This window comes from Hemitrygon akajei, chromosome 2 (assembly GCF_048418815.1).
Source record: "Hemitrygon akajei chromosome 2, sHemAka1.3, whole genome shotgun sequence".
Taxonomy (NCBI): domain Eukaryota; kingdom Metazoa; phylum Chordata; class Chondrichthyes; order Myliobatiformes; family Dasyatidae; genus Hemitrygon; species Hemitrygon akajei.
The window spans coordinates 6,984,357-7,010,775 of record NC_133125.1 but is presented as its reverse complement, the minus strand read 5'-3'; the positions used below and the strand labels follow the sequence as shown (position 1 = coordinate 7,010,775).

The 26,419-nt window shown below is 43.4% G+C and overlaps 1 protein-coding gene across 4 annotated transcripts in view; it reads left to right on the top strand.

Annotated features, from left to right (window-relative positions):
• The first annotated feature begins 2,766 nt into the window (after positions 1–2,766).
• Positions 2,767–26,419, top strand: part of polr3g (polymerase (RNA) III (DNA directed) polypeptide G) — a 43,083-nt gene continuing 19,430 nt past the window's right edge. For 2 of the 4 annotated variants that reach the window (XM_073066769.1, XM_073066743.1), the window contains exon 1: positions 15,783–16,180. In XM_073066769.1, coding sequence (XP_072922870.1) covers positions 16,156–16,180 — 25 coding nt within the window. In that variant the 5' untranslated portion in view covers positions 15,783–16,155. Of the gene's footprint in view, positions 2,886–15,349; positions 15,427–15,782; positions 16,181–26,419 lie in introns of those variants that run through there. The other 2 variants (XM_073066751.1, XM_073066760.1) reach the window with 2 other exon arrangements.

The window sequence follows — 26,419 nt, the reverse complement described above, 5'->3', positions numbered from 1 at the left end:
GACCGTCCATGATAGAGTTCCAGTTCATTATAAGAGTCAAAATATTAACCATGGCAGAGTTTTCAGGAAAGTGAACTAGCATCTTTATCCCAGAGTTGAGGCAGCGCAGTGGTGTAGTGGTTAGCAGAACACTTAACGGCAGCAGTGACACAGGTTCAATTCCCACTTCTGTCTGTAAGGAGTTTGTTTGTTCTCCCCATGACTGCGTGGGTTTGCTCCAATTGCTCCAGTTTCCTCCCACATTCCAAAGATGTACGGGCTAGGGTTAGTAAGTTGTGGGCATGCTGTATTGGTGCCGGAAGCAGATCGGCACTTGCCCCCATCTCATCCCTGACATAACTGATGCATTTCACTGCATGATTTAATGTATTTGTGTCAAATAAATTTAATCTTTAATAAAATGCCTAATAATAGAGTTCATGCTCTTAAAGTGAGGTAGAATAGGGGGTAAGTTCAAAGGAGATGTGTCAGGCGAGTTTTTTTTAATTACAGAGAATGGGAGGTGTCTTGAAAGCACTGCCAGTGGGGAATTGGGCAGTGGAAGCAAATATGATTGGAGCATTAAAGAGGCCCTCAGATTGCCAGATGAATGGGCAGGAAGTGGAGGGATATAGACATTATATAGGTGCAGGAGTCATGTCACAAGCAAGAGAAAATCTGCAGATGCTGGAAATCCAAGCAACACACACAAAATGCTGGAGGAACTCACAGACTAGGCAGCATCTATGGAAAAAAGTACAGTTGACGTGGGCCGAAACCCTTCGGCAAGACTCTATTTTCTGTCTGTCTGTATTGTATCTTATGTTGTGCATTTTTATTATGGGTTACAGTAATTTGTCATATGGGTTGAGGTGTGATAGAGATGAATGAGCATTGTCACATATTCACTCTTTGTGTTGTTAGTTTCAGTTAGAGATAAATTGAGCAGGGTTTTGATTTTTTTGTTGACTGCTTACTTCACTAATATTGCTAATTTTGATCCTTTTAGCTGGTTTCGTAATAAGGGATCAATTGTACTTTTTTCAAATTCAAGTACAGTTATTTGGATTTGCATCATACAGTGCTGAGTCCCTCAGTCTCTCAGAGGTTTCGGTTTGTTTTTCAAGTAACCACTACAGTAGGCAAAAGGGATATGTTTAGTTGGGCACTTGATTACTTATTTAGTTGTTTCAGCAAAATACAGGGAAATCCTGGAGGAAAACCTGATGCAGTCTGCAAGAGAACCACAACTTGGGAGAAGATTTGTTTCCCAGCAAGACAATGACCCCAAGCATAAAGCCAAAGCTACACGGGAATAGATTAAAAACAACCAAGTTAATGTCCTGGAGTGGCCAAGTCAGAGTCCAGAGCTTAATCCAATTGAGAATTTGTGGCTCGACTTGAAAAGGGCTGTTCACTCACAGTCCCCAGGCAAGTTGACAGAACTTGAGCAGTTTGTCAGAATCAGAGTCAGGTTTATTATCACTGGCATGTGACATGAAATTTGTTAACTTAGTAGCAGCAGTTCAATGCAATACACAATCTAGAAGCGGAAGAAAAAATAAAATAATATAGTAATAATAAATAAGTACATCTTATTGAGTATACTTTATACAGTATACATATACATAGATTAAAAATCGTGCAAAAGAACAGAAATACTACAGTATATATTTTTTTTTAAAGTGATGTAGTGTGCAAGGGTTCAATGTCAATTTAGGAATCAGATGGCAGAAGGGAAGAAACTGTTCCTGAATCACTGAGTGTGTACCTTCAGGCTTCTGTACCTCCTACCTGATGGTAACAGTGGTAAAAAGGCTTGCCCTGGGTGCTGGAGGTCCTTAATAATGGACACTCCATTTCTGAGACACTGCTCCTTGAAGATGTCCTGGTTACATTGTAGGCTAGTCCGCAAGATGGAGCTGACTAGATTTACAATCCTCTGCAGCTTCTTTTGGTCCTGTGCAGTAGCCCCTCCATACCAGAGAGTGATGCAGCCTGTCAGGATGCTCTCTACAGTACATCTATAGAAGTTTTTGAGTGTATTTATTGATATACCAAATCTTTTCAAACTCCTAATGAAGTATAGCCACTGTCTTGCCTTCTTTATAACAGCATCAATATGTTGGGCCCAAGTTAGATCCTTAGAGATCTTGACACCCAGGAACTTGAAGCTGCTCACTCTCTCCACTTCTGATCCCTCTACGAGGATTGGTATACGTTCCTTCGTCTTATCCTTCCTGAAATTCACAATCAGCTCTTTTGTCTTACTGACGTTGAGTGCCAGGTTGTTGCTGCAAAACTACTCCACCAGTTGGCATATCTCACTCCTGTACGCCCTCTCATCACCACCTGAGATTCTATCAACAATGGTTGTATCGTCAGGAAATTTATAGATGGTATTTGAGCTATGCCTAGCCACACAGTCATGTGTATATAGAGAGTAGAGCAATGGGCTAAGTACATACCCGTGAGGTGCACCAGTGTTGATCGTCAGCGAAGAGGATGTGTTATCACCAATCTGCACAGATTGTGGTCTTCCAGTTAGGAAGTCGAGGATCCAATTGCAGAGGGAGGTACAGAGGCCCAGGTTCTGCAACTTCTCAATCAGGATAGTGGGAATGATGGTATTAAATGCTGAGCTATAATTGATAAACTGCATCCTGACATAGGTGTTTGTGTTGTCCAGGTGGTCTAAAGCTGTGTGGTGAGCCATTGAGATTGCGTGTGCCATTGACCTATTATGGTGAATGGCAAATTGCAATGGGCCCAGTCCTTGCTGAGGCAGGAGAAGAATGTGGAAAAATTGCAATCTGGATGTACAAAGCTGATAGAGACCTATCCACACAGACTCAAGGCTGTAAATGCCGCCAAAACAGCACCTACCAAATACTGACTTGAAGGAGGTGAGTAACTATGCAATCAATTATTTTGTGTTTAATAATGCTAATAAATTTAGATCAATTTGCAGAAATTTGTTTTCATTTTGACATGAGTCTTTTCTGTTGATCAGTGTCAAAAAAGCCAAATTAAATCCACTGTGATTCAATGTCACATGCAACATGAACCCCGAAGTCCCCCAAAATGAGTCCACAGATTCTCTGATCAATCCTTGCACCAAGACAGTCCTCCGATAGCAGCTAGCAAGAGGGAGAAAAAGACCGGTCAAACGCAGGCAGACGGCGCCAAACACCCGCCTCTCCTCTCGGGACCTCGTCGACTTCAACCCTGCTCAACACCACAATCGGAAAAAAGCAACTGAGTCAATCAGGCGTTCGTGCCCTTGACACTCATTCAGAGAGTGGGGAATAGGAGAGGGAGGAGGGAGGGGAAAAATTACCACAATTAGTATTCATGCCATCAGCTTGGAGGCAACCTAGACGGAATATGAGGCGTGGCTCCTCCACACTGAGAGTGGCAGAGGAGAGGCCATCGACCCACATGTCGGAAAGGGAATGGAGATAGGAATTGACGGACATATCGGAATGGGAATGGGGTTAATTACATGACATATACCAGTGATAATAAACATACTTCTGAATCTGAGATAACTAGCTACTTGATCAGTATAAGTATTGAAATGTGAGGGATATAGGAGTCATAGATGATGTCCCTGCAGATGCAGCAGACAGTGGATGAATATTGTGAAAATATTTTCCCAGACTGTTATACATTCAGCATTCACAATGTGGTTTCTCCTACATGGTTGAAGTTTCAGTAATTATTTTGTAGGGGACCCATGAGTGAGTTTTTGAGTTTCCAGTAGCTCACCACCTCAATTTACCCCACCCCCACACCCTAATGAATGGTTTACAGCAGAAATGTGACTGTCTATTCCCCTCCATCAATGCTGCCTGACCTGCAGAGTTCCTCCAGCACGCCGCTACCCATCAGGGATTCAGCTTATACACCCGTGGGCCCCTCGGTTAACCAGGGTCGACCATCGATGTTGCATCCTAGCTGTCTACGCAAGTCAGGGCAGTATGATGAAAGGGTTACCATATGAGGAACATCTGGCAGCTCTTGGACTGTATTCCCTGGAGTTCAGGAGAATGAGGGGGGATCTCATAAAAACATTCCAAATGTTAAAAGGCCTGAACAGATTAGATATGGCAAAGTTATTTCCCATGGTAGGGGAGTCTAGAACAAGAGGACATTGAAGGACGTCCATTTAGAACAGAGATGCAGGGAAATTAGTCAGAGGGTGGTAAATCTGTGGAATTTGTTGCCACGAGTGGCTGTGGAGGCCAAGTCATTCCATGCACTTAAGGCAGAGATAGATAGGTTCTTGATTAGCCAACACATCAAAGGGTATGGGATGAAAGTAGGGGAGTGGGGATGACTAGAAGAATTGGATCAGCCCATGATTGAATGACAGACTCGATGGGCCAAATGGCCTACTTCTGCTCCTATATCTTATTGTCTTCTGATACGGAGAGCAAGCTGTTGCTCATGTAGCAAGTTCCCCCTCGTTATACAGCTGATGAACCCGTAGGAACGGCAGAGACCGTTACAGTTTGGCGCCAGTCAGCGTTGAGACTGCCTAAGGGATTCCAGCTCTGGATCTTTCCTCAGTGCCTCCCCGTGAGTGCGTATAGCTGTAAGGCAGCGGAGGTTTGAGGTCTGTCTTCCCCTTCTCACAAATGAGCTGCCCACCAGTGCTGACGAGCCCCACCTGCCCGAAGCGACTGATTTGAAACGTGCTAGTAACCCGTCTTTGCCCGTTCTCCGGTCAGTAGAAACGGTTCCGCCGGGCTTAGTAGCCAAGCCACATGTGAAGGCCAGGAGCTGGACGTGGCTGTCAGCGGTAGTTGAGAGGCGCGCCATTGGGAGCATTTAATAGGGAGTGGGAGCTTATCCGCAGCTCCTCCCCTGGCCATAACAACCGGATACATCCGTCAATACAGTTAATATGACATTAGAGCTTTGGAGGATGTGTATAGTTCCGAGTTTCTCATCGCAGGCAACACTCCTCGGGGTACGTACGTAATAATTACAATTGGTTCCGCAGATGCTAGAAATCCAAAGCAACACACACAAAATTCTGGAGGAAATCAGCAGGTCAGGCAACGTCCTGAAAATGAATAAACTGTCGACGTTTCTGGCTGCGATCCTTCATCAGGACTGGAAAGGAAGGGGGAAGACGCCAGAATAAAGGCGTTTCACTTACATAATTATTGTCCCAGCAAAAGTTTATTTTGGAAAAGCCATCGTGTGTGAAATTTTCGAAACAGTTTAACTGTCAACATCGTGGATTGTCTACAATTAAAACCTGCGCGCATGATTATGGAAAAAAGGATTGTAAAAATACCGTTCGTCCCAACTGCAATGATTCGGAACATCGTGATCTATGCGGGTCGGATCTCGCTCCATCCGATGTTACTGCGGAGCTATCGGGGCCACGCACTTTCGGCAACGGGGAAAGAATAGGAAGTCCTGGGGAAATGAGGTCTGAAATACAGGCGGGGGCATCAACGTAAACAAACGAATTTCCCCTCACCAATAGCACATGTTGCGTCAAATTATGTAAAAAGACATTGCTGTATAAATTCAGTGACCACGTTATTCGTTACCTCCTGTACCTGATAATGTGACTACTGGGTCTGAATGTTCATCGACTTCTGCTGCTGTAGCCCATCTACTTGGAGGTTCGACGTGTTCTGCATTTAGAGATGCTCTTGTGCACATCACTGTTGTAATGTTAGTTAGTTGAGTTACTGTCGCCTTCCTGTCAGCTTGAACCAGTCTGGCCATTCTCCTCTGACCTCTCTCATTAACAAAGCATTTTCACCCACATAAATGCTACTCACTGGATTGTTTTGTTTTGTTTTTGGTACTATTCTCTGTAAACTCTAGAGACTGTTGTGTGTGAAAATCCCAGATCAGCAGTTTCTGAGATACTCAAACTACCCCATCTGGCACCCAATCATTCTACAGTCAAAGTCACTGAGATCACATTGCTTCCCCAGCCAGGTGTTTGGTCTGAAAAACAGCTGAACCTCTTGACCACATCTACATGTGTTCATGCATTGAGTTGTGCTGCAAAATTGGCTGATTGGATATTTGTAATAATGAGCAGGTGTATAGTACAGTACTGTGCTAAAATCTTGGGCTTATATATAATCTAGTGCCTAAGACTTTTGTACAGGGCTGTAGCTATTTTATGTATTGCACTGTATTGCTATCACAAATAAAAGCAAATTTCATGACATATGTGAGTGATGATAAACCTGATTCTGTTGTTCTGTTGGGTCTCTGTTGTGGACGGAGAGTGGGAAGGTGGCAGGGAGAGGGGAATCATAGTTGGGAAAAGGGGAAGGGAGAGGGGAGGGGGCAGGAAGCACCAGAGAGACATTCTGTAATGATCAATAAACCAATTGTTTGGAATCAAATGACCTTGCCTGATGTCTAAGTGCTGGGTGTGTCTGCACCTGCGTCACCTCCCACCCCTGGCACTCCTTCTCTGCTACCTGTCTCACACCCCTCCCATATTGGAAGGTCCTCAACTAGGCATGAGGAACACCCAATTCATATTGGGTGCAGAGTAGTTTGTATCTCAATTACTACTCCTGGAATGAAATGAAAAAGATTGACATAATTAAGATGTTGCAAGTATTTAAACAATAGATTGAAGATTAAGTTAATTAACCTAAACACAAGAGATTCTGCAAATGCTGGAAATCCAGAACAACACAAACAAAATGCTGGAGGAACTCAGCATCTATGGAGAGCAGTAAACAGTCGATGTTTCGGCCTGAGATTGTATCACGATTGTAAAGGAAGGGGGAAGATGCCAGAATAAAAAGGAGGCCAGCTGGCAGGTGATAGGTGATGCCAAATGAGTAGGTAAGTAGGTGGGTGGGTGGGAGGGGGGGTGAAATGAGAAATTGGGAGGTGATAGGTGGAAGAGGTAAAAGGCTGGAAAAGAAGAAATCTGATAGGAGAGTAGAGTGGACCATGGGAAAAGGGATGGAGGAGGGGCACCTGAGGGAGGTGACAGGTAGGCATGGAGAAGAGAAGGGGTGAAATTGGAACCAGAATGGGGAATGGAAAAAGAGAAGGGGGAGAGAGATAAATTACTGGATGTTAGAGAGATCAATGTTCATGCCATCCAGCTATGAATTAAATAACCTGTTTTATCAAATCTATTTAATGTTGAGAGGCATTGATAGAGTACATGTGGAGAGGATGTTTCTTGTGGTGGGGAGATCTAGGACCAGAGGACACAGCTTCAGAAGACAGTGGTGTCCTTTTAGAATGGAGATGAGAAGAAATTTCTTTAGCCAGAGGGTGGTGAAACTGTGGAATTTATTGCCAAAGGCAGCAGTGGAAGCCAAGTCATTGGGTATATTTAAAACAGAGATTGTTAGATTCTTGATTAGTCGGGGCATAAAGGAATACGGGGAGAAAGCAGGATACTGGGGCTGAGAGGGAAAATGGACCAGCCATGATGAAACAGTGGAGGAGACTCGATGGGTCAAATGACCTAATTCTGCTCCTATTCTTTGCTCTTATGGTCTTTATCTGTTAAATAAGCTTGAGTATATTAATTCTACTTCATTATCAAACAACATGTGGCAAAATGCAGATATTATTGATATTTGGGAACGTCTGTGCTTCGTACATTAAAAATATCGCATTTCTGTGCTGAATTGGTTATCTTTCTCTGGTTATTTATTTACTTGTTTATTTATTTATTTACAGCAGTGTTTCCCAACTTTTTTTAGTCCAATGACCCTTAAAGCACTTTCATACTTGCCAACGTCCATCTTAGGTACAAAATAATTTCTGGCACCCCCATAGTGTAAGAACATGTCTACCATATGCTAACATGAGAAAAATGATTATGCTTAAATTTTTTATTTGTCTTTAAATCTAGCTTACACAGTTCCTCTGTGCTGTACAGCAGCTTCAATATCAATGTGATCCCTGAACTTGATGCTTTATAGCAAGATTTGAAATATTTGGTTCAAGTTGTGACAGCAAAAAGCTTAAGTCCTCATGCGTAAAAACGTCCAAGCCGTTTCCGTTTTTGTGAGGATGTGGTTCACTGCACTGAAGCCTCTTTCAGCAAGGTAGGAGGATGGAAATGCAATAAGGAGCAGTTTGGCTCTTCTCCATAAGTCATAGGAGCAGAATTAGGCCATCTGGCCCATCAAGTCTGTTCGTTGTTCAATCATAGCTGATCCTTTTTTTCTCCTCCTCAAACCAAGTTCCTAGCTTTCTCCTCCTAACCTTTGATGCCAAGTCCAATCAAGATCCTATCAATCTCTGCCTTAATTACACCCAGTAACCTGGCCTCCATAGCTGCATGTAGCAACAAATTCACCACCCTTCACCTAAAGAAATTTCCCCACATCTCTGTTTTGAAAGGGCACCCCTCTAGCCAGAGGCTGTGCCCTCTGGTCCTAGACTCTCCCACAATGGGGAACATACTTTCCACATCTACTCTGTCTAGGCCTTTCAACATTTGAAAGGTTTCCATGAGATCCCCCTCATTCGTCTGAATTCCAGCAAGTACAGACCCAGAGCCATCAAACGTACCTCGTATGGTAACCCTTTCATTCCTGGAATCATCCTTGTAAACCTCCTCTGGACCCTCCCTACTGCCAGCACATATTTTCTAAGACAAGGGGACCAAAATTGTTCACAATACTCAGGGTGAGGCTTCACCAGAGTCTTTTAAATCCTCAGCATCACATCCCTGCTCTTATATTCTAGACATCTTGAAATTAATGCTAACATGGCATTTACCTTCCTCACCACCGACTTGACCTACAAGTTAACCTTTAGGGTGTTCTGCACAAGGACTCCCAAATCCCTTTGCATCTCAGATTCCTGGATTTTCTCCCCATTTAGAAAATAGTCTGCACATTTATTTCTACTACCAAAGTGCATGACCGTGCATTTTCCAATATTGTATTTCATTTGCCACTTTCTTGCCCATTGTCCTAATCTGTCTAGGTTTTTCTGCATACTACCTGTTTCATCAACACTCTCTGCCCCTCCACCAATCTATGTATCATCTGCAAACTTGGCAACAAAGCCATCTATTCCATCATCTAAATCATTTATATACAGCATAAAAAGAAGTGGTCCCAACACCGACCCCTGCGGAACACCACTAGTCACTGGCAGCCAACCAGAAAAGGATCCTTTTATTCCCAGTTGTTGCCTTCTACCAATCTGCTAATGCTCTAACCATGTTAGAACCTTCCCTGTAATACCATGGGCTGTTAACCTGGTAAGCAGCCTCATGTGTGGCCTTCTGAAAGTCCAAATATACAACATCCATTGCATCCCCTTTATCTATCCTACTTGTAAACCTCTCAAAGAATTCCAACAGGTTTGTCAGGCAGGATTTTCCCTGAAGGAAACCATGCTGACTTTGTCCTGTCTTGTCCTGTGTCACCAAGTACTCCATCGCCTCATCCTTAACAATTGACTCCAAAATCTTCCCAACCACTGAGGTCAGGCTAACTGGTCTATAATTTCCTTTCTGCTGCCTTCCTCCTTTCTTATGGAATGAAGTAACATTTGTAATTTTCCAGTCTTCTGGCACCATGCCAGAGTCCAATGGTTTTTGAAAGATAATTTCTAATGCCACCACATTCTCTAATGCTACCTCTTTCAGAACCCTAGGGTGCAGTTCCTCTGGTCCAGGTGACTTATGAACCTTTAGGTCTTTTAGCATTTTGAGCACCTTCTCTCTTGTAATAGTAACTGCACCCACTTCTCTTCCTTCACACACTACATCAGGCACACTGCTAGTGTCTTCCATAGTGAAGACTGATGCAAAATACTCATTTAGTTCATCGGCCATCTTCTTGTCCCTCATTATTATTTCTCCTGCCTCATTTTTTAGTGGTCCTATGTCCACTCTCATTTCACTTTTATTGTTAACATACCTGTACTTGAAAAAACTTTTACTTCATGACTGAATGGCAGAGCAGACTCGATGGGCCAGATGACCTAATTCTGCTCCTATGTCTTACGGTCTCATGGTCTAAATTAAAATAAAAAATTGACACAAACTGGGAATGCCTGTCAGATGTTGACAACGGCAACAAGTTGACACAGTCAGTCAAGGTCTCATGCCTCAAGTTAGGGTGTCAATTACTGTATGAATTGAATTGAACTGAATTAACTTTATTATATACGTCCTTCATATACGCTACATCTGTATCTAAATGTGCAATGTGCAATTTATAGTAATTTATAATAAATATTATGTGCAACAGGACAGTCAATATAGCTTAGAAATACAACAATGTCAACATTGATGGCCTGGTGGAAGAAGCTGTCCCGGAGTCTGTTGGTCCTGGCTTTTATGCTGCGGTACCATTTCCTGGATGGTAGCAGCTGAAACAGTTTGTGGTTGGGGTGACTCGGGTCTCCAAAGATCCTTTGGGTCCATTTTACACACCTGTCACTGTAAACGTCCTGAATTGTGGGAAGTTCACATCTACAGATGCGCTGGACTGTCCACACCACTCTCTGCAGAATCCTGCAATTGAGGGAAGTACAGTTCCTATACCAGACAGTGATGCAGAGAGTCAGGATGCTCTCAATTATGCCCCTGTAGAAAGTTCTTAGAAATGGGGGCCCATACCAAACTTCCTCAACCGTCTGAGGTGAAAGAGGTGCTGTTGTGCTTTCTTTCACCACATAGCTGGTGTGTACAGACCACGTGAGGTCCTCAGTGATGTGGATGCCGAGGAACTTAAGCTATTCACCCTCTCAACCACAGATCCAATGATGTCACTAGGGGTGAGGCTGTCTCCATTCATCCTATAGTCCACACCAGCTCCTTTGTTTTCATGACATTGAGGGACCCCCCCCCACCCAGAATCCTTAACACCCCAGGATAACTTCTATTTCCCAAACACCCCCTCAGAACACGAAACCACCCCCTTTGGGAATCACTGATTTAGAGATACAGTCTAATGAGCTGTGCCACCCAGTACCCCACATATTTAACACAAGCCTAATTGCAGGACAATTTACAATGATCAATTAAACTCCTAAATATAAATATAAATATTACTCGTACATCTGTGGACTGTGGGAGAAAACCATAGCACGAGGAAGAACCCCATGCACTCATAGGGAGAAAGTACAAACTTCTTACAGAGGACACTGGAACTGACCTCCTAATTCTGAGGCCCCAAGCCATAAAAGTGTCATGCCAACTTCTACGTTACTGAGGCGCCCTGCTTTTATGATCATCTTAGAACATTCAAAGTATATGTATGTCACCACATACTACCCTAAGATTCATTTCCTTGCAGCCATTCACAGTATGTACAAGAAACACAATGGAATCAAAGAAAGACCATACCCAACAGGATGGACAAACAATCACTGTGCAAAGGACAACAATCTGTGCAAATACAAAAGAAAAAAAATAAGAAGAAAAACTAAGATGACAATTTTTAGAAAACACCACGTATTCAAACACACTTAGGTTCACACTACCTAGGACAGAAGGAGGAAGAGGAATAACAGACACAAAATTTTACACAACCATCAGATAAAACTTCTAAAGATGTACTTTCATCAACAAGAAAAGGATTCCGCACTCCACATGAGCATATGCAATTCAGATAAGAAGTATACATCACTAAAATTAAATGAAAGCACGACCCAGAAAAATGAATAAATTATCAATATAGAAGAAAAGGTTAACCAGTGGAAGAGTATGACTTTCCATGGAAGACATCCCCACAATCTGAGCAGACTAGCTGTCGACAAGGAAGCATCAAACACCTGACATAGAGTTGAAAACCTCTTCCCAGAAACATAGGGGTTCCTTGTGGCTATACAGGACAGGATCACACAAATGATCAAAAATACATAATAAAAGACCAATAAATTCAAGATGATAAATGCAGAAAATGCTGAGAGAAACCAGAAACAATCCAGCTCATTACAGGATCCTGCAGTAGTTTAACTCAATTTAATTAAATTACACAGGCATAATCAAGTGACAAACATCATTCACCAAAATCTAGCTTTAAAATACAAACTCAAGGACATCTTCGAGGAGCGGTGCCTTAGGAAGGTGACATCCATCATTAAGGATACCAACCACCCAGGACATGCCCTCTTCACACTGTTACCATCGGGAAGGAGATACAGAAGCCAGAACGCACACACTCAGCGATTCAGGAACAGCTTCTTCCCCTCTGCCATCCAATATCTAAATGGACATTGAACTCATTAACACTCCCTTACTCCTTTTTGAGTTCTGTTGTTTTGCACTACTTATTTTTAACTTAACTAAATACAAGTCTGATCCAGTTTTAGAGTCAGGATCCACAAATTATATTATGACTAATCCATTATTACAGATAGGACAATCCATAATAACCATCCAGATATATTACAGGATAAACGAGCACAAACAACTTACTTAATAGATGTAGCCATTCCAAACACACATAACCTACAGAAATCAGTAAGTGAAAAACACCAGAAATATGCTGAATTAAAAAAGGAAATTTAAAGACTTTGGAACATGAATAGGTTATACATTGTCCCAATAGTAATATCTACAATTGGTATCATCCCAAAGGCACTACACAATAGCTTTAAACAAATAGGTCAACACAGCAATATTTATGTAAATCTCCAGAAAGCCACAATACTAAAATCCACTAGATGTGTCCAAAATTTTCTAGCAATTTAGAAATGAATGTGCTTGGCTATGCCTGTAGCTCAGGTTTTACTAGCTTCAGCTGATAAAAAATACAAATGTAACAAAATAATAATAGTTAATAAGCAATAAATATCAAGAACATGAGATAAAGAGTCCTTGAAAATGGAAATTGATTTGTCACTGTGATATGGATGAACAGAAAGTAAACTGTCTAGGATGTAGTGACACTCCCTGACAGTGAGGCTTAGAGCAAATACTGTTTGGGTGGCAGTGTGAAGATACATCTCTACCAAAGGAGGTGTAAGGTGTTCTTTCCCTCTGCTAGCCTGCAGGTCACTCCTGGGCAAGGTGTAGCACCTGCTTACCCCCTGATCAGGGTCACGTGAAGCCATGGGAGCAGGTGGTGGATTTCACAAGTCCTGGTTATGCGACCACTGACGCCAGGCAGACAATCTCTGAGAGTATTGATAATGGCTGGAGTCACCCATCTTCTAAAGACACTACCCAGAAGAAGGCAATGGTAAACCACTTCCATAGAAAAAAATATGACAAGCTCAGTCATGGTCAAGGGAAGACCATGATCACCCATGTAATACAACATGACACATAATGAACAAACAAACTATTTGCTATTCAAAAGTACATTGTCAATACAACTGCTCTTAATTTCATCATTAAGCTGTTGCAGGTACACGTTTAATCATACAGTTGGCAAACCTTACTTCAGCAAATGCATTTCAATTAATCATCAACAGTAGACTGAGGACCATTTATTGACAGAGAGCATAGCCACAATCCCTTCTCAAAAGTTGTCACACCACTGGGTTCAGGAACAGTTATTTCCCTTCGAACTTCAGGCTCCTGAACATACGGACTCACTTCCAAGGACTCTTCATCTCATGTTCTCAATATTTATTGCTTATTTATTTATTATTATAATTATTGTTTCTTGTTTGTTCTTTCTGGATTCCAGCTTGTTGTCTTTTTTGTCCTTGTTGGTTTTTCATCCTTCCTGTTGGGTGAGGTCTTTCATTGATTCTGTTGTGTTTCTTGGATTTACTATGTATGCCTGCTGGAAAATGAATCTCAGTATATGGTGACATATATGTACTTTGATAATAAATTTACTTTGAACTATGAACGTTGATAGAGTGGACAGTCAGAGCCTTTTTTCCCAGGGCAGAAATGGTGAGTATGAGGACGGTGTTTGGATGGACGTATAGGGGGGGATGTCGGAGCTAAGTTTTTTTTACACAGGGAGTGGTGGGTGCATTGAATGCCCTGCCAGGGGTGGTGGTAGAGGCAGATGCGCATGGATAAAAGGACAATGGAATGTTATGTGGGAGGGAAGGTTAGAATGATTTTAGAGAAGATTAAAGGGTCAGCACCACACCATGGGCCAAAGGGCCTGTAATATGTCATGATAAGATAGCAATGTTTGAGCTAGTGGAAGATGATGACACATCACGATGGCAGTGAAAGGTCCCCAGTTGTCTTGCACTCCATGCCACTGGACTCTGACCCCGATCTGTCAGGGAAAATGTTGGTGACTGCCTGTGCATCAGCCTCCCCGCATTAAACAAAGTCACTCACAGAGGTTCTACATTAAGGGAATCCACCCTGACTTCATGGATTATGTGCATCCTGGATCAGCCTCTGCAGCTCCTTGATGACTCACCAACAGCCAACCTCCCAGGAGAACATCATACTGAACTTGAGTGAGGAAGGTTCTCAGCCCAAAATGTCTACTCTTTATTTTTCTCCATCAATCAACAGTTCCCAACCTTTAATTTTAGCCCTGGATCCCTACCGTTAACTGAGGGTCCATGGACCCTAGGTTGAGAGCATAAGAACATAAGAAATAGGAGCGGGAGTAGGCCATCTGGTCCGTTGAGCCTGCTCCGCCATTTAATAAGATGATGGGTGATCTGACCATGGATTCATCTCCACCTACCTGCCTTTAATAACCCTTAATTCCCCTACTATGCAAAAATCTATCCAACCTTTTCTTAATGCAAACAAGAGAAAATCTGCAGATGCTGAAAATCCAAGCAACACACACAATGCTGGAGGAACTCAGCAGGTCAGGCAGCATCTATGGAAAAAAAGTACAGTCGATGTTTTGGGCCAAGACCCTTCCGCGGGACTGGGCGAAAAAAACTGGAGTAGATTTTAAAAGGTGGGGGAGGGGACAGAGAAACACAAGGTGAGAGGTGAAACCTGCAGGGGAAGGGATGTAGTAACGAGCTGGGAGGTTGATTGGTGAAAGAGACAGAGGGTTGGAGAAGGGGGAATCTGATCGAAGAGGACGGAAGGCCAGGGAAGAAGAAAAAGGGGGAGGAGGAGCATCAGAGGGAGGCGATGGACATGTAAGGGGATAAGGTGAGGGAGGGAAAAGGGGATGGGGCATTACCGGAAGTTCGACGAACCTTGTCTTAAATATATTTACTGAGGCCGCCTTCACTGCAGAGAATTCCACAGATTCACCACTCTTCGGGAAACGCAGTTCCTCATCATCGCCGTCTTAAGTTTCCAGCCATAGATGCTGCCCGACCTGCTGAGTTCCTCCGGCATTTTACGGGTGTTGCTCTGGATTTCCAGCATCTGCAGAAGCTCCTGTGTTTAAAAAGTACTATGAATATTGTCAATGCAAACATCCGCTTTCGACCAGAAGCGAACACAGTTCTAAACCTTCAAGAGATGAATGACTTCGTGTTTAATGGTGTTATTTGTGGAATATCTCGGAAGAGAAGTATCCCGCTGTTATGCACCTTAACCAGAATCAGGTTTAATATCACCGGCATGTGTCGTGGAATTTGTTGTTCTGTAGCAGAACTATGTTGTGTACATAGTAACAACTTTAATTACCAGAAGTATATGTTAAAATGTAAATTAAACAAGTAATGCGAAAAGAGAGCAAAATACTGAGGTAGTGTCCATAGGCTCATTCTCCATTCAGAAATCCGATGCTGGAGAGGAAGATGAGGAAGAGAAGAACTGGCTTCTGCTATTGCTGTCCATTATTTCCATGACAAAGCCGTTTTGGAAATGCTGAGTCAGGCATGTCACATTGGGACGGTGCATGCGTGGTCTACGCCAAATGGGAAAAGCCGGAGGGCGGGGAGACTCCCTCTTAAATAGGGACGTGTATGAGAGGGACATTTTTATTTCTCCCATCATTAGTTTTGGACCGAAGCTGTAGTGGGACCCCGGCTCTGAACTCGTCACGTTCAGCCGAGGGTGGGGTGTGGATGCGGGGAGCGGGTTAACGGTGCCGGTGCTGCCCTGAGCGGAAAGGTGTACTTGTGCAAGGCGCAGTCAGTCCGTTGCCTGAGCTCCCGCAGTCCTGGGACCGGAGACACAACCGGGAGTCGGTGAAAAGCCGCGGCGGGGAGGGGTGTCAGCATCGCTCCCGGGGTAATGTCTGAGAGAGGACGCGGCCGGGGCAGAGCACAGTTCACCTTTAACATCGAAGCCATCGGCTTCTCCAGAGGCGAATCCTTGCCTGATACTGGATGCCAGCCGCTCCCTTTATTCCCGGTAGGTGCGAACAGTCTAAAGGGGCCGAATCCCAGCTAGTCAAGTCGTACAGTGCAGGAGTGGAGGCTCACTGTGACCCGCTTTTCGAACTTCACCTCCGTTCTAAGAGAGGCCAGTAAAATATTTAGGAGTAATACACAAAATGCTGGAGGAATTCAACAGGTCAGACAGCATCTATGGAGAGGAATAACAGTCGCAATTTCGGGCCGATATCCTTAATCAGGACTCATTTTATTCCCCTCCATAGCTGTTACCTGACCTGCTGAGTTGAGTGCCTTTAGCATTTCGTGTGTGTTGCTCTGGATGTTCAGTATTTGCTTAATCTCTTGTGTTTCAAATATTTAGGACTTTTTTTTCTTGTCGTTCCAAAACTCAAACCGAATTATAAACCGATGCCACACGGGGAGACAAATATTTAAACGCAGCTAGCCCTGTTTTAATAAGTAAAACAGCCGAGTGGGACCGAACCGTCGACTGTTCCTTTCCAGCCTGACCTGCTGAGTTCCTCCAGCACTGTGTGTGTGTAACTGTTTAGAATGTCCGTTTGAAGCGTTTTAAGCATCGGTTTGAGCTATCAAGGATGCCGTATACTGTAGTATTAGAGAATTGAAGGGGGTGTGCTTTGCGTAACTTTTTTTATTGCCTTTTATTCTTGAGAATTGTATTTTATTTCTAGTGTCAATTAGGAAAAGTGTCATTTATTACATTTGGATCGTGAAATGAAATTTGACTATCAACTGATGTCATTTCATTTTCCCCAAGATATAATTAAAATCGTGTCGAATACCAGGGGGCATAATTTTAAGGTGACTGGAGGAAAATATGGGGTGTGGGAATAAACCATAAGACACAGGAACAGAATAAGCCCATTCGGCCCACTGAGATGACTCTGCCATTCCATCATGGATGATTTATTTCCCCCGCAACCCATTCTCCTGCTTTCTCCCCGTAACTTTGACGCCCCGAATAATCATTATCCTATCAACCTCCGCTTTAAATGACTTGAGTAGTCTCTGGCAACGAATTCCAGATTCAACACCCTCTGTCTAAAGAAATTCATCCTCAGCTGTTCCAAAGGGACGTTGTTGTATTGTGAGGCTGTGTCCTCTGGTCCGAGACTCGCCCACTAAAGGAGACATCCTCTCCACGTCCACTCTGTCTAGGCCTTTCAATATTCGATAGGGTCTCGGCCCGAAACGTCGACAGTGCTTCTCCTTACAGATGCTGCCTGGCCTGCTGTGTTCCACCAGCATTTTGTGTGTGTTGTTAGCACATGTATATCGCTAGGGTGCCTATGACTTTTGCGCAGTCGTTCGTTATGTGCGTTGTCGTATGACGTAGATGATCATGATCTTACCATGACTGCTCTTGACAATTTTTTCTGCAAAAGTGGTTTGCCATTGCCTTCCTCTGGGCAGTGTCTTTACATATACACACATATACAAGTAATCTGAAAAGAGCAAGAAAAAAGTGAGGTTAAGTATCTGTTCAGGGGAAGAAGCTGTTCCTAGAAGGCTAAGTGAGTGTCTTCAGGTTCCTGCACGTCCTCCCTGATGGCTGGCAGAAAGATGGACAGCTACGTGGGGTGGGGGGGGAGGGGGAGGTTAGATTGATGCTGGAATAAGTTAGAAGGTCGGTCTAAGAGGATGTGCCAATCTGTTGGGATGTTAAGAAGCACGCCGCGAAAGTTCACATTGCAGTAGATAAATAGTTGCAGTACTTGTTTTCTCTCGCTGGGTCAGTGGGTGGTAGTGCAGTCGCCTGCCGGCGCATGCGCAGAACGCCGTGGAACGGCCGCCCGGGTTCAGCGTGCCGGGTCTGGCCGCTCTTAGTGGGAGAAGCTCACACCAATGTACCGAATACATTGTCAATGAATGGAAGAATCAAAGGCACCACACTACTTGTATTTACGAATATTTTTTATTATGAATGAAGTTTATTTTGCATATAAAATAAACTTACTTCGCCTCAGTTTAATACAGGTTAATTCATAAACTCTTGTCTTGTTTTATTCACCGCTAGTTTGTTTGAAAAAAGAAAGGTTAATTTCCTGTTTTGCAGTGTCAGCTTAATTGTTTAAATAGAAGCGTCCAGGTATTTTTGACAGCAGTGAGATATGTGGCCTGGAAAGCTAAAATAAGCCATGAAAAAGATGTTTTTATATATTAATTTCAAAGTAAATTTATTATCAAAATGCGTATATGTCACCATATACAACCCTGAGATTAAAATTTACGTCAATGTGTCTTTAAAGTATGCCTCCGATAGGTTGTTTTCTGTCTGAAATTAAGGGAGTATCAAACTTGTTATTTACACAAAGAAAACTACAGCTCAGTAGAGGCCCATCAGCTCACGACGTTGTGCCAATCTTTTAACCTATTCCACAATCAATCTAACCTTTCCCTCTGACCCTCCATTTGTCTTCCATCCCTATGCCTATCTAAGTATCAGGCTATAAGATCTACAGTAAGAGCAGTATTAGGGTATTTGGCCTATCAGGTCTGCTCCACCATTTCATCATAGTTAATTTATTACCCCAGTCAATCCCATGCCTTCCATAAGGATATAATGTGTGCAGCGAGATGTTGGAGATCTTGCAGCAAGTTCCTTGTCTTTTATGTTGGGGGAGCAGCATCAGTGCTGGTGATGCAGAAAGACTAAAATTCATCAAAAAGGCTGCATCTTCCCTTGGCTACAGCTTGGACATTTTTGAGTTAGTGGTGGAGAGGAGATCATTAACCAAACTGTTATCCATTATAGACAATCAGGCACTTCCTCTCCAGGACCTGCTGAATAAGCAGTAGAGCACCCTTTCAAACAGACTCATTCAGCTCCACTGTTACAGAAAATCTTTCCTACCAAATGCAATAAGCATGTGCAACAGTTCATCTCTGTGCAACAGGAGAACACATATCGTAGTACAATAGTCTCTGCTTCTTTATTTTGTACATTATTGTCTGTTGGTATACTATTTTTATATTACTATTTTACGCTATTGTTATTCTGTTATTATTCTGCTAAGTGTGTTTTTAAATGTTGCTGCTGTAACAAAAGAATTTCTGACTCAGCATCAATAAAGTAATTATTATAATTATGAAAAGACACGGTGACATTTAATGTATTAAGCCTCCAGCACATTCCCTGGCAGTGCATTCCAAGCACTTAACACCCACCTCTGATAGAAACATAGAAAATAGGTGCAGGAGTAGGCCATTTGGCCCTTCGAGCCTGCACCGCCATTCAGTATGATCATGGCTGATCATCCAACTCAGAACCCTGTACCTGCTTTCTCTCCATACCCCCTGATCCCTTTAGCCACAAGGGCCATATCTAACTTCCTCTTAAGTATAGCCAATGAACCGGCCTCAACTGTTTCCTGTGGCAGAGAATTCCACAGATTCACCACTCTCTGTGTGAAGAAGTTTTTCCTCATCTCGGTCCTAAAAGGCTTCCCCTTTATCCTTAAACTGTGACCCCTTGTTCTGGACTTCCCCAACATTGGAAACAATCTTCCTGCATCTAGCCTGTCCAATCCCTTTAGAATTTTATATGTTTCAATAAGATCCCCCCTCAATCTTCTAAATTCCAGTGAGTTTAAGCCTAGTCGATCCAGTCTTTCTTCATATGAAAGTCCTGCCATCCCAGGAATCAATCTGGTGAACCTGCTCTGTACTCCCTCTATGGCAAGAATGTCTTTCCTCAGATTAGGGGACCAAAACTGCACACAATATTCTAGGTGCGGTCTCACTGAGGCCTTGTACAACTGCAGTAGAACCTCCCTGCTCCTGTACTCAAATCCTTTTGCTATGAATGCCAACATACCATTTGCCTTTTTCACCGCCTGCTGTACCTGCATGCCCACCTTCAATGACTGGTGTACAATGACACCCAGGTCTCATTGCATCTCCCCTTTTCCTAATCGGCCACCGTTCAGATAATAATCTGTTTTCCTGTTCTTGCAACCAAAGTGGATAACCTTACATTTATCCACATTAAATTGCATCTGCCATGAATTTGCCCCCTCACCTAACCAATCCAAGTCACCCTGCATCCTCTTAGCATCCTCCTCACAGCTAACACCGCCGCCCAGCTTCGTGTCATCCGCAAACTTGGAGATGCTGCATTTCATTCCCTCATCTAAATCATTAATATATATTGTAAACAACTGGGGTCCCAGCACCAAGCCTTGCGGTACCCCACTAGTCACTGCCTGCCATTCTGAAAAGGTCCTGTTTACTCCCACTCTGTTTCCTGTCTGCCAACCAATTCTCTATCCACATCAATACCATACCCCCCACACCATGTGCTTTAAGTTTGCACACTAATCTCCTGTGTGGGACCTTGTCAAAAGCCTTTTGAAAATCTAAATATACCACATCCACTGGCTTTCCCCTATCCACTCTACTAGTTACATCTTCAAAAAATTCTATAAGATTCGTCAGACATGATTTTCCTTTCAGAAATCCATGCTGACTTTGTCCGATGATTTCACCTCTTTCCAAATGTGCTGTTATCACATCTTTGATAACCGACTCTAGCATTATCACTAATGCATCCACTATTTCTTGGGCTACTTCCTTAATGGGAGGCAGACCATCTGGCCCTGGGGATTTATCTGCCTTTAATCCCTTCAATTTACCTAACACCACTTCCCTACTAACATGTATTTCCCTCAGTTCCTCCATCTCACTAGACCCTCGGTCCCTTACTATTTCCGGAAGATTATTTATGTCCTCCTTAGTGAAGACAGAACCAAAGTAGTTATTCAATTGGCCTGCCATGTCTTTGTTCCCTATGATCAATTCACCTGTTTCTGACTGTAAGGGACCTACATTTGTCTTGACCAATCTTTTTCTTTTCACATATCTATAAAAGCTTTTACAGTCAGTTTTTATGTTCCCTGCCAGCTTTCTCTCATAATCTTTTTTCCCTTTCCTAATTAAGCCCTTTGTCCTCCTCTGCTGGTCTCTGAATTTCTCTCAGTCCTCAGGTGTGCCGCTTTTTTTTTGCTAATTTGTATGTTTCTTCTTTGGACTTGATACTATCCCTAATTTCCCTTGTCAGCCACGAGTGCACTACCTTCCCTGGTTTATTCTTTTGCCAAACTGGGAGGAACAATTGTTGTAGTTCATCCATGCGATCTTTAAATGCTTGCCATTGCATATCCACTGTAAACTCTTTAAGTATCATTTGCCAGTCTATCTTAGCTAATTCACGTCTCATACCTTCAAAGTTACCCTTCTTTAAGTTCAGAACCTTTGTTTCTGAATTAACTATGTCACTCTCCATCTTAATGAAGAATTCCTCCATATTATGGTCACTCTTACCCAAGGGGTCTCGCGCGACAAGATTGCTAACTAACCCTTCCTCATTGCTCAATACCCAATCTAGAATGGCCTGCTCTCTAGTTGGTTCCTCGGCATGTTGGTTCAGAAAACCATCCCGCATACATTCCAAGAAATCCTCTTCCTCTGCACCCTTACCAATTTGGTTCACCCAATCTATATGTAGATTGAAGTCACCCATTATAACTACTGTTCCTTTATTGCACGCATTTCTAATTTCCTGTTTAATGCCATTCCCAACCTCACTACTACCGCTAGGTGGCCTGTACACAACTCCCACCAGCGTTTTCTGCCCCTTAGTGTTATGCAGCTCTACCCATATCAATTCCACATCCTCCAGGCTAATGTCCTTCCTTTCTATTGCGTTAATCTCCTCTCTAACCAGCAATGCTACCCCACCTCCTTTTCTTTCCTGTCTATCCCTCCTGAATATTGAATATCCCTGGATGCTGAGCTCCCATCCTTGGTCACCCTGGAGCCATGTCTCTGTGATCCCAACTATATCATATTCATTAATAACTATCTGCGCATTCAATTCATCCACCTTGTTACGAATGCTCCTTGCATTGACACACAAAGCCTTCAGGCTTGTTTTTACAACATTCTTAGCCCTTATACAATTATGTTGAAAAGTGGCTCTTTTTGCTTTTTGCCCTGGATTTGCCAGCCTGCCACTTTTACTTTTCACCTTACTACTTTTTGCTTCTACCCTCATTTTACAGCCCTCTGTCTCTCTGCACTTGTTCCCATCCCCCTGCCACACTAGTTTAAAGCCTCCTGAAGAGCAGTAGCAAACGCTCCCCCTAGGACATTGGTTCCAGTCCAGCCCAGGTGCAGACCATCCTGTTTATACCGGTCCCACCTCCCCCAGAACTGGTTCTAATGCCCCAGAAATTTGAATTCCTCCCCCTTGCACAATTTTTCAAGCCACGTATTCATCTGAAATATCCTCCTATTTCTACTCTGACTAGCACGTGGCACTGGTAGTAATCCAGAGATTATTACCTTTGTGGTCCTACTTTTTAGTTTATCTCCTAACTCCCTAAATTCACCTTGTAGGACCTCATCCCGTTTTTTACCTATATCGTTGGTACCTATGTGCACCACGACAACTGGCTGTTCACCCTCCCATTCCAGAATGTCCTGCAGCTGCTCAGAGACATCTTTGACCCTTGCACCAGGGAGGCAACATACCATCCTGGAGTCTCGTTTGTGGCCGCAGAAACGCCTATCTATTCCCCTTTCAATCGAATCCCCTATCACTATAGCTCTCCCACTCCTTTTCCTTCCCTCCTGTGCCACAGAGCCACCCATGGTGCCATGAACTTGGCTGCTGCTGCCTTCCCCTGATGAGACATCTCCCCCAACAGTATCCAAAACAGTATATCTGTTTAGGAGGGAGATGACCTCAGGGGACTCCTGCACTACCTGCCTACTGCTACGCTGTCTAGTGGCCACCCCTTCCCTTTCTGCCTGTGTAGCCTTTACTTGCAGTGTGGCCAACTCACTGAATGTGCTATTCATGACTTTCTCAGCATCACGGATGCTCCAGTATGAATCCAATCGCAGCTCCAGATGCTCAATGCGGTCTGCCAGAAGCTGCAGTTGGACACACTTCCTGCACACATAGTCGTCAGGGACACTGGAAGTATCCCTGATTTCCCACATGCTGCAGGATGAACAAACCATGGGGCCGATCTCAGCTGCCATGACCTACCCAATACTTGCCTCAACTTTTGAAACTTTCTCCTTTGAAAGGAACTTACCTGGCCTTACCTCACTTGGAGTGAAGCTCGTCCTCAGCCTCTTCTCGTCAAAGCCTCAAATGTCCACTCCTTCACTGGCCCACTGATTATCTCCCCAAAATGTTTCAACACTCACTTTGTTATATTCTTATGGTTACTCTATAGATTTATTGGGTATGCCTGCAAGAAAATGAATCTTGAAAATGTTGACATATACCGTAGATTCCGGATTATAAGCCGCTACTTTTTTCCCACATTTTGAACAGCTTTGAACTCTGCGGCCTTTAATCCAGAGCGGCTAATACATGGTTTTTTTTCATGCCGCCTCGTAAACATTTTGCCTCGTAACAGTAGACCAATAAAATTGATGAGTAGTTCACAGAGGTCCAATGAAATTGTACGATAAATCAAGCGCACTTTCACAATTAAATTATTGTAAATCAGTCATTTGTACTCACCCTCATCAACATGGAAAACACTCGAAGAAAAGCATTGTGCTGCCTTTATGGCAGTTACTTAGTTTATAATATTTTCGCTTAGTAATTCATTTGTTAGTTAAAGTTAGAAGTGTTTTAACTATATTTGTTTTCTGTACTACATCCCGGGATGCTATGACGTCACACCCGGTTTCGCCGCGTCTTGTGGGATATATACGGGAAGGTGGGGGCATTACGTGAGCGCGTCAGACCCGATTAGACCCGATCGCGTTACGCGAGCTCATCAGACCTGAGCGCGTCAGACCCGAGCTCATCAGACCCGAGCTCATCAGACCCGAGCACATCAGACCCGATTAGACCCGATCGCGTTACGCGAGCTCATCAGACCCGAGCGCGTCAGACCCGAGCACATCAGACCCGATTAGACCCGATCGCGTTACGCGAGCTCATCAGACCCGAGCGCGTCAGACCCGAGCTCATCAGACCCGAGCTCATCAGACCCGAGCGCGTCAGACCCGAGCTCATCAGACCCGAGCTCATCAGACCCGAGCACATCAGACCCGAGCGCGTCAGACCCGAGCACATCAGACCCGATTAGACCCGATCGCGTTACGCGAGCTCATCAGACCCGAGCGAAAACGCTGCTTTTAAGTTAAAGGCGATCAATAACTTTTCCTGGTAGGCTGCAGTATATATATTTTTACCAGTCGCTAGGAGATATTGGAATGTTGTTCGTGCTGTTCAGTAAAAAAGTATATGCAACGTAATTTGTGTTACCGATACGTATGTATATTTAAAAGTAGCGGTGCGGCCTAAAATCCGGTGCGGCCTTTACAATTAAAAAATTTATTTTATTTCTAAAATTAGAGCCAGCGGCTTTTAATCAGGTGCGCTCTGTAGTCCGGAATCTACGGTATGTAATTTGATAATAAATTTACATTGAACTTTGGAACTTTAAAAGGATTGGTCATTGAAGCCCTGGGGCGAAAAATGTTTTGGCCATCTATCAATGCCTCTCATAATTTTCTGGTTGGCATTGTTTTGTGCACTTTATGCAGTCCTGGGTAGGTCTGTAGTCTAGTGTCGTTTTTTTTTTCTGTGTTGTTTTTTACATAGTTCAGTCTAGTTTTTGTACTGTGTCATGTAACACCATGGTCCTGAAAAAACGTCATCTCATTTTTACTATGTACTGTACCAGCAGTTATGGTCGAAATGACAGTAAAAGTGACATGACTTGGCTGCCAGTGACTAGTGATGTTCCTCGGGGGTCAGTATTGGGACCACTACTTTTCATTGTTTGTTAATGATCTGGATAGTAGAATTGATTGCTTTGAGGCAAAGTTTGCGGATGATATGAAGCTAGACAAAGGGGTATGTAGTGCTGAGGAAGCAATGCGATTGCAGCAGGACTTAGACAAATTGGAAGAAATGGCTGTTGGAATACAGTGTTGGGAAATCTATGATAATGCATTTTGGGGCCCCTTATCTCAAAAAGAATATATTAACATTGGAGAGCGCCCAGAGGAAGTTTACGAGGATGATTCCAGGAATGAAGGGTTAACATATGAGGAGCATTTGGCAGTTTTGGGCCTGTACTCACTGGAATTTCAAAGAATGCGGTGGGGGAAGGGGCAGATCTGATTGAAACCCACCAAATGTTGAAAGGACTTGATAAGGTGGCTGTGGAGAGAATGTTTCCTTTGGTGGGGGTATCCAGAACTAGAGGGCACGGCCTCAACATTGAGGGGTGATCTTTCGGAAAAGAAGTAAGGAGGATTTTTTTTTTGCCAAAGAGCAGTGAATCTGTGGAATGCTCTGCCACAGACTGCCATGGAGGCCAAGTCACTGAGTATATTCAAGTTGAAGTTGATAGATTCCTGATTGTTCAGGGCATCAAGGGATATGGTGGGAGGGCAGGTGTGTGGGGTTGAGTGGGATCTGGGATCAGCCATGATGAAATCACGGAGCAGACGCAATGGGCTGAATGCCTAGTTCTGTCCTTGTCTTATGGTCTTATAATCTTATACTCCTTTAACAAGTCACCTCTCATCCTGCTTTACCCCATGGGGACAAGCCCAAGCTTGCTCTAGTTCATACAATAATCACAATATATTACATACATGGTAACAGGAAACATTATTATAGGAAAGATTCTAGCACAGATAAAGCAGTGGCTGATTGGCAAGAGGCAAAGAGTGGGAATAAAGGGATATTTTTCTGGTTGGCTGCTGATGACTAGTAGTGTTCCATAGGGGTCTATGTTGGGACTGCTTCTTTTTACATTATATGTCAATGATTTGGATGCTGGAATTGATGGCTTTCTTGCAAAGTTTGCAGATGATGCGAAGATAGGTGGAGGGGAAGGTCGTTTTGAGGAAGTAGAGAGGCTTGGACAGATTAGGAGAATAGGGAAAGAAGTGGCAGATGGAATATAATGTCAGGAAGTGAACGGTCATGCACTTTGGTAGACTGCTTTCTAAATGGAGAGAAAATACAAAAAACTGAAATGCAAAGGGACTTGGGAGTCCTTGTGCAAGATTCCCCAAAGGTTAATTTGCAGGTTGAGTCTGTGGTGAGGAAGGCAAATGCAATGTTAACATTCATTTTAAGAGGACTAGAATATAAAAGCAAGGATGTAATGTTGAGATTTTATAAGGCACTGGTGGGGCCTCACTTGAAATATTTTGAGCAGTTTTGGGCACCTAATCTTAG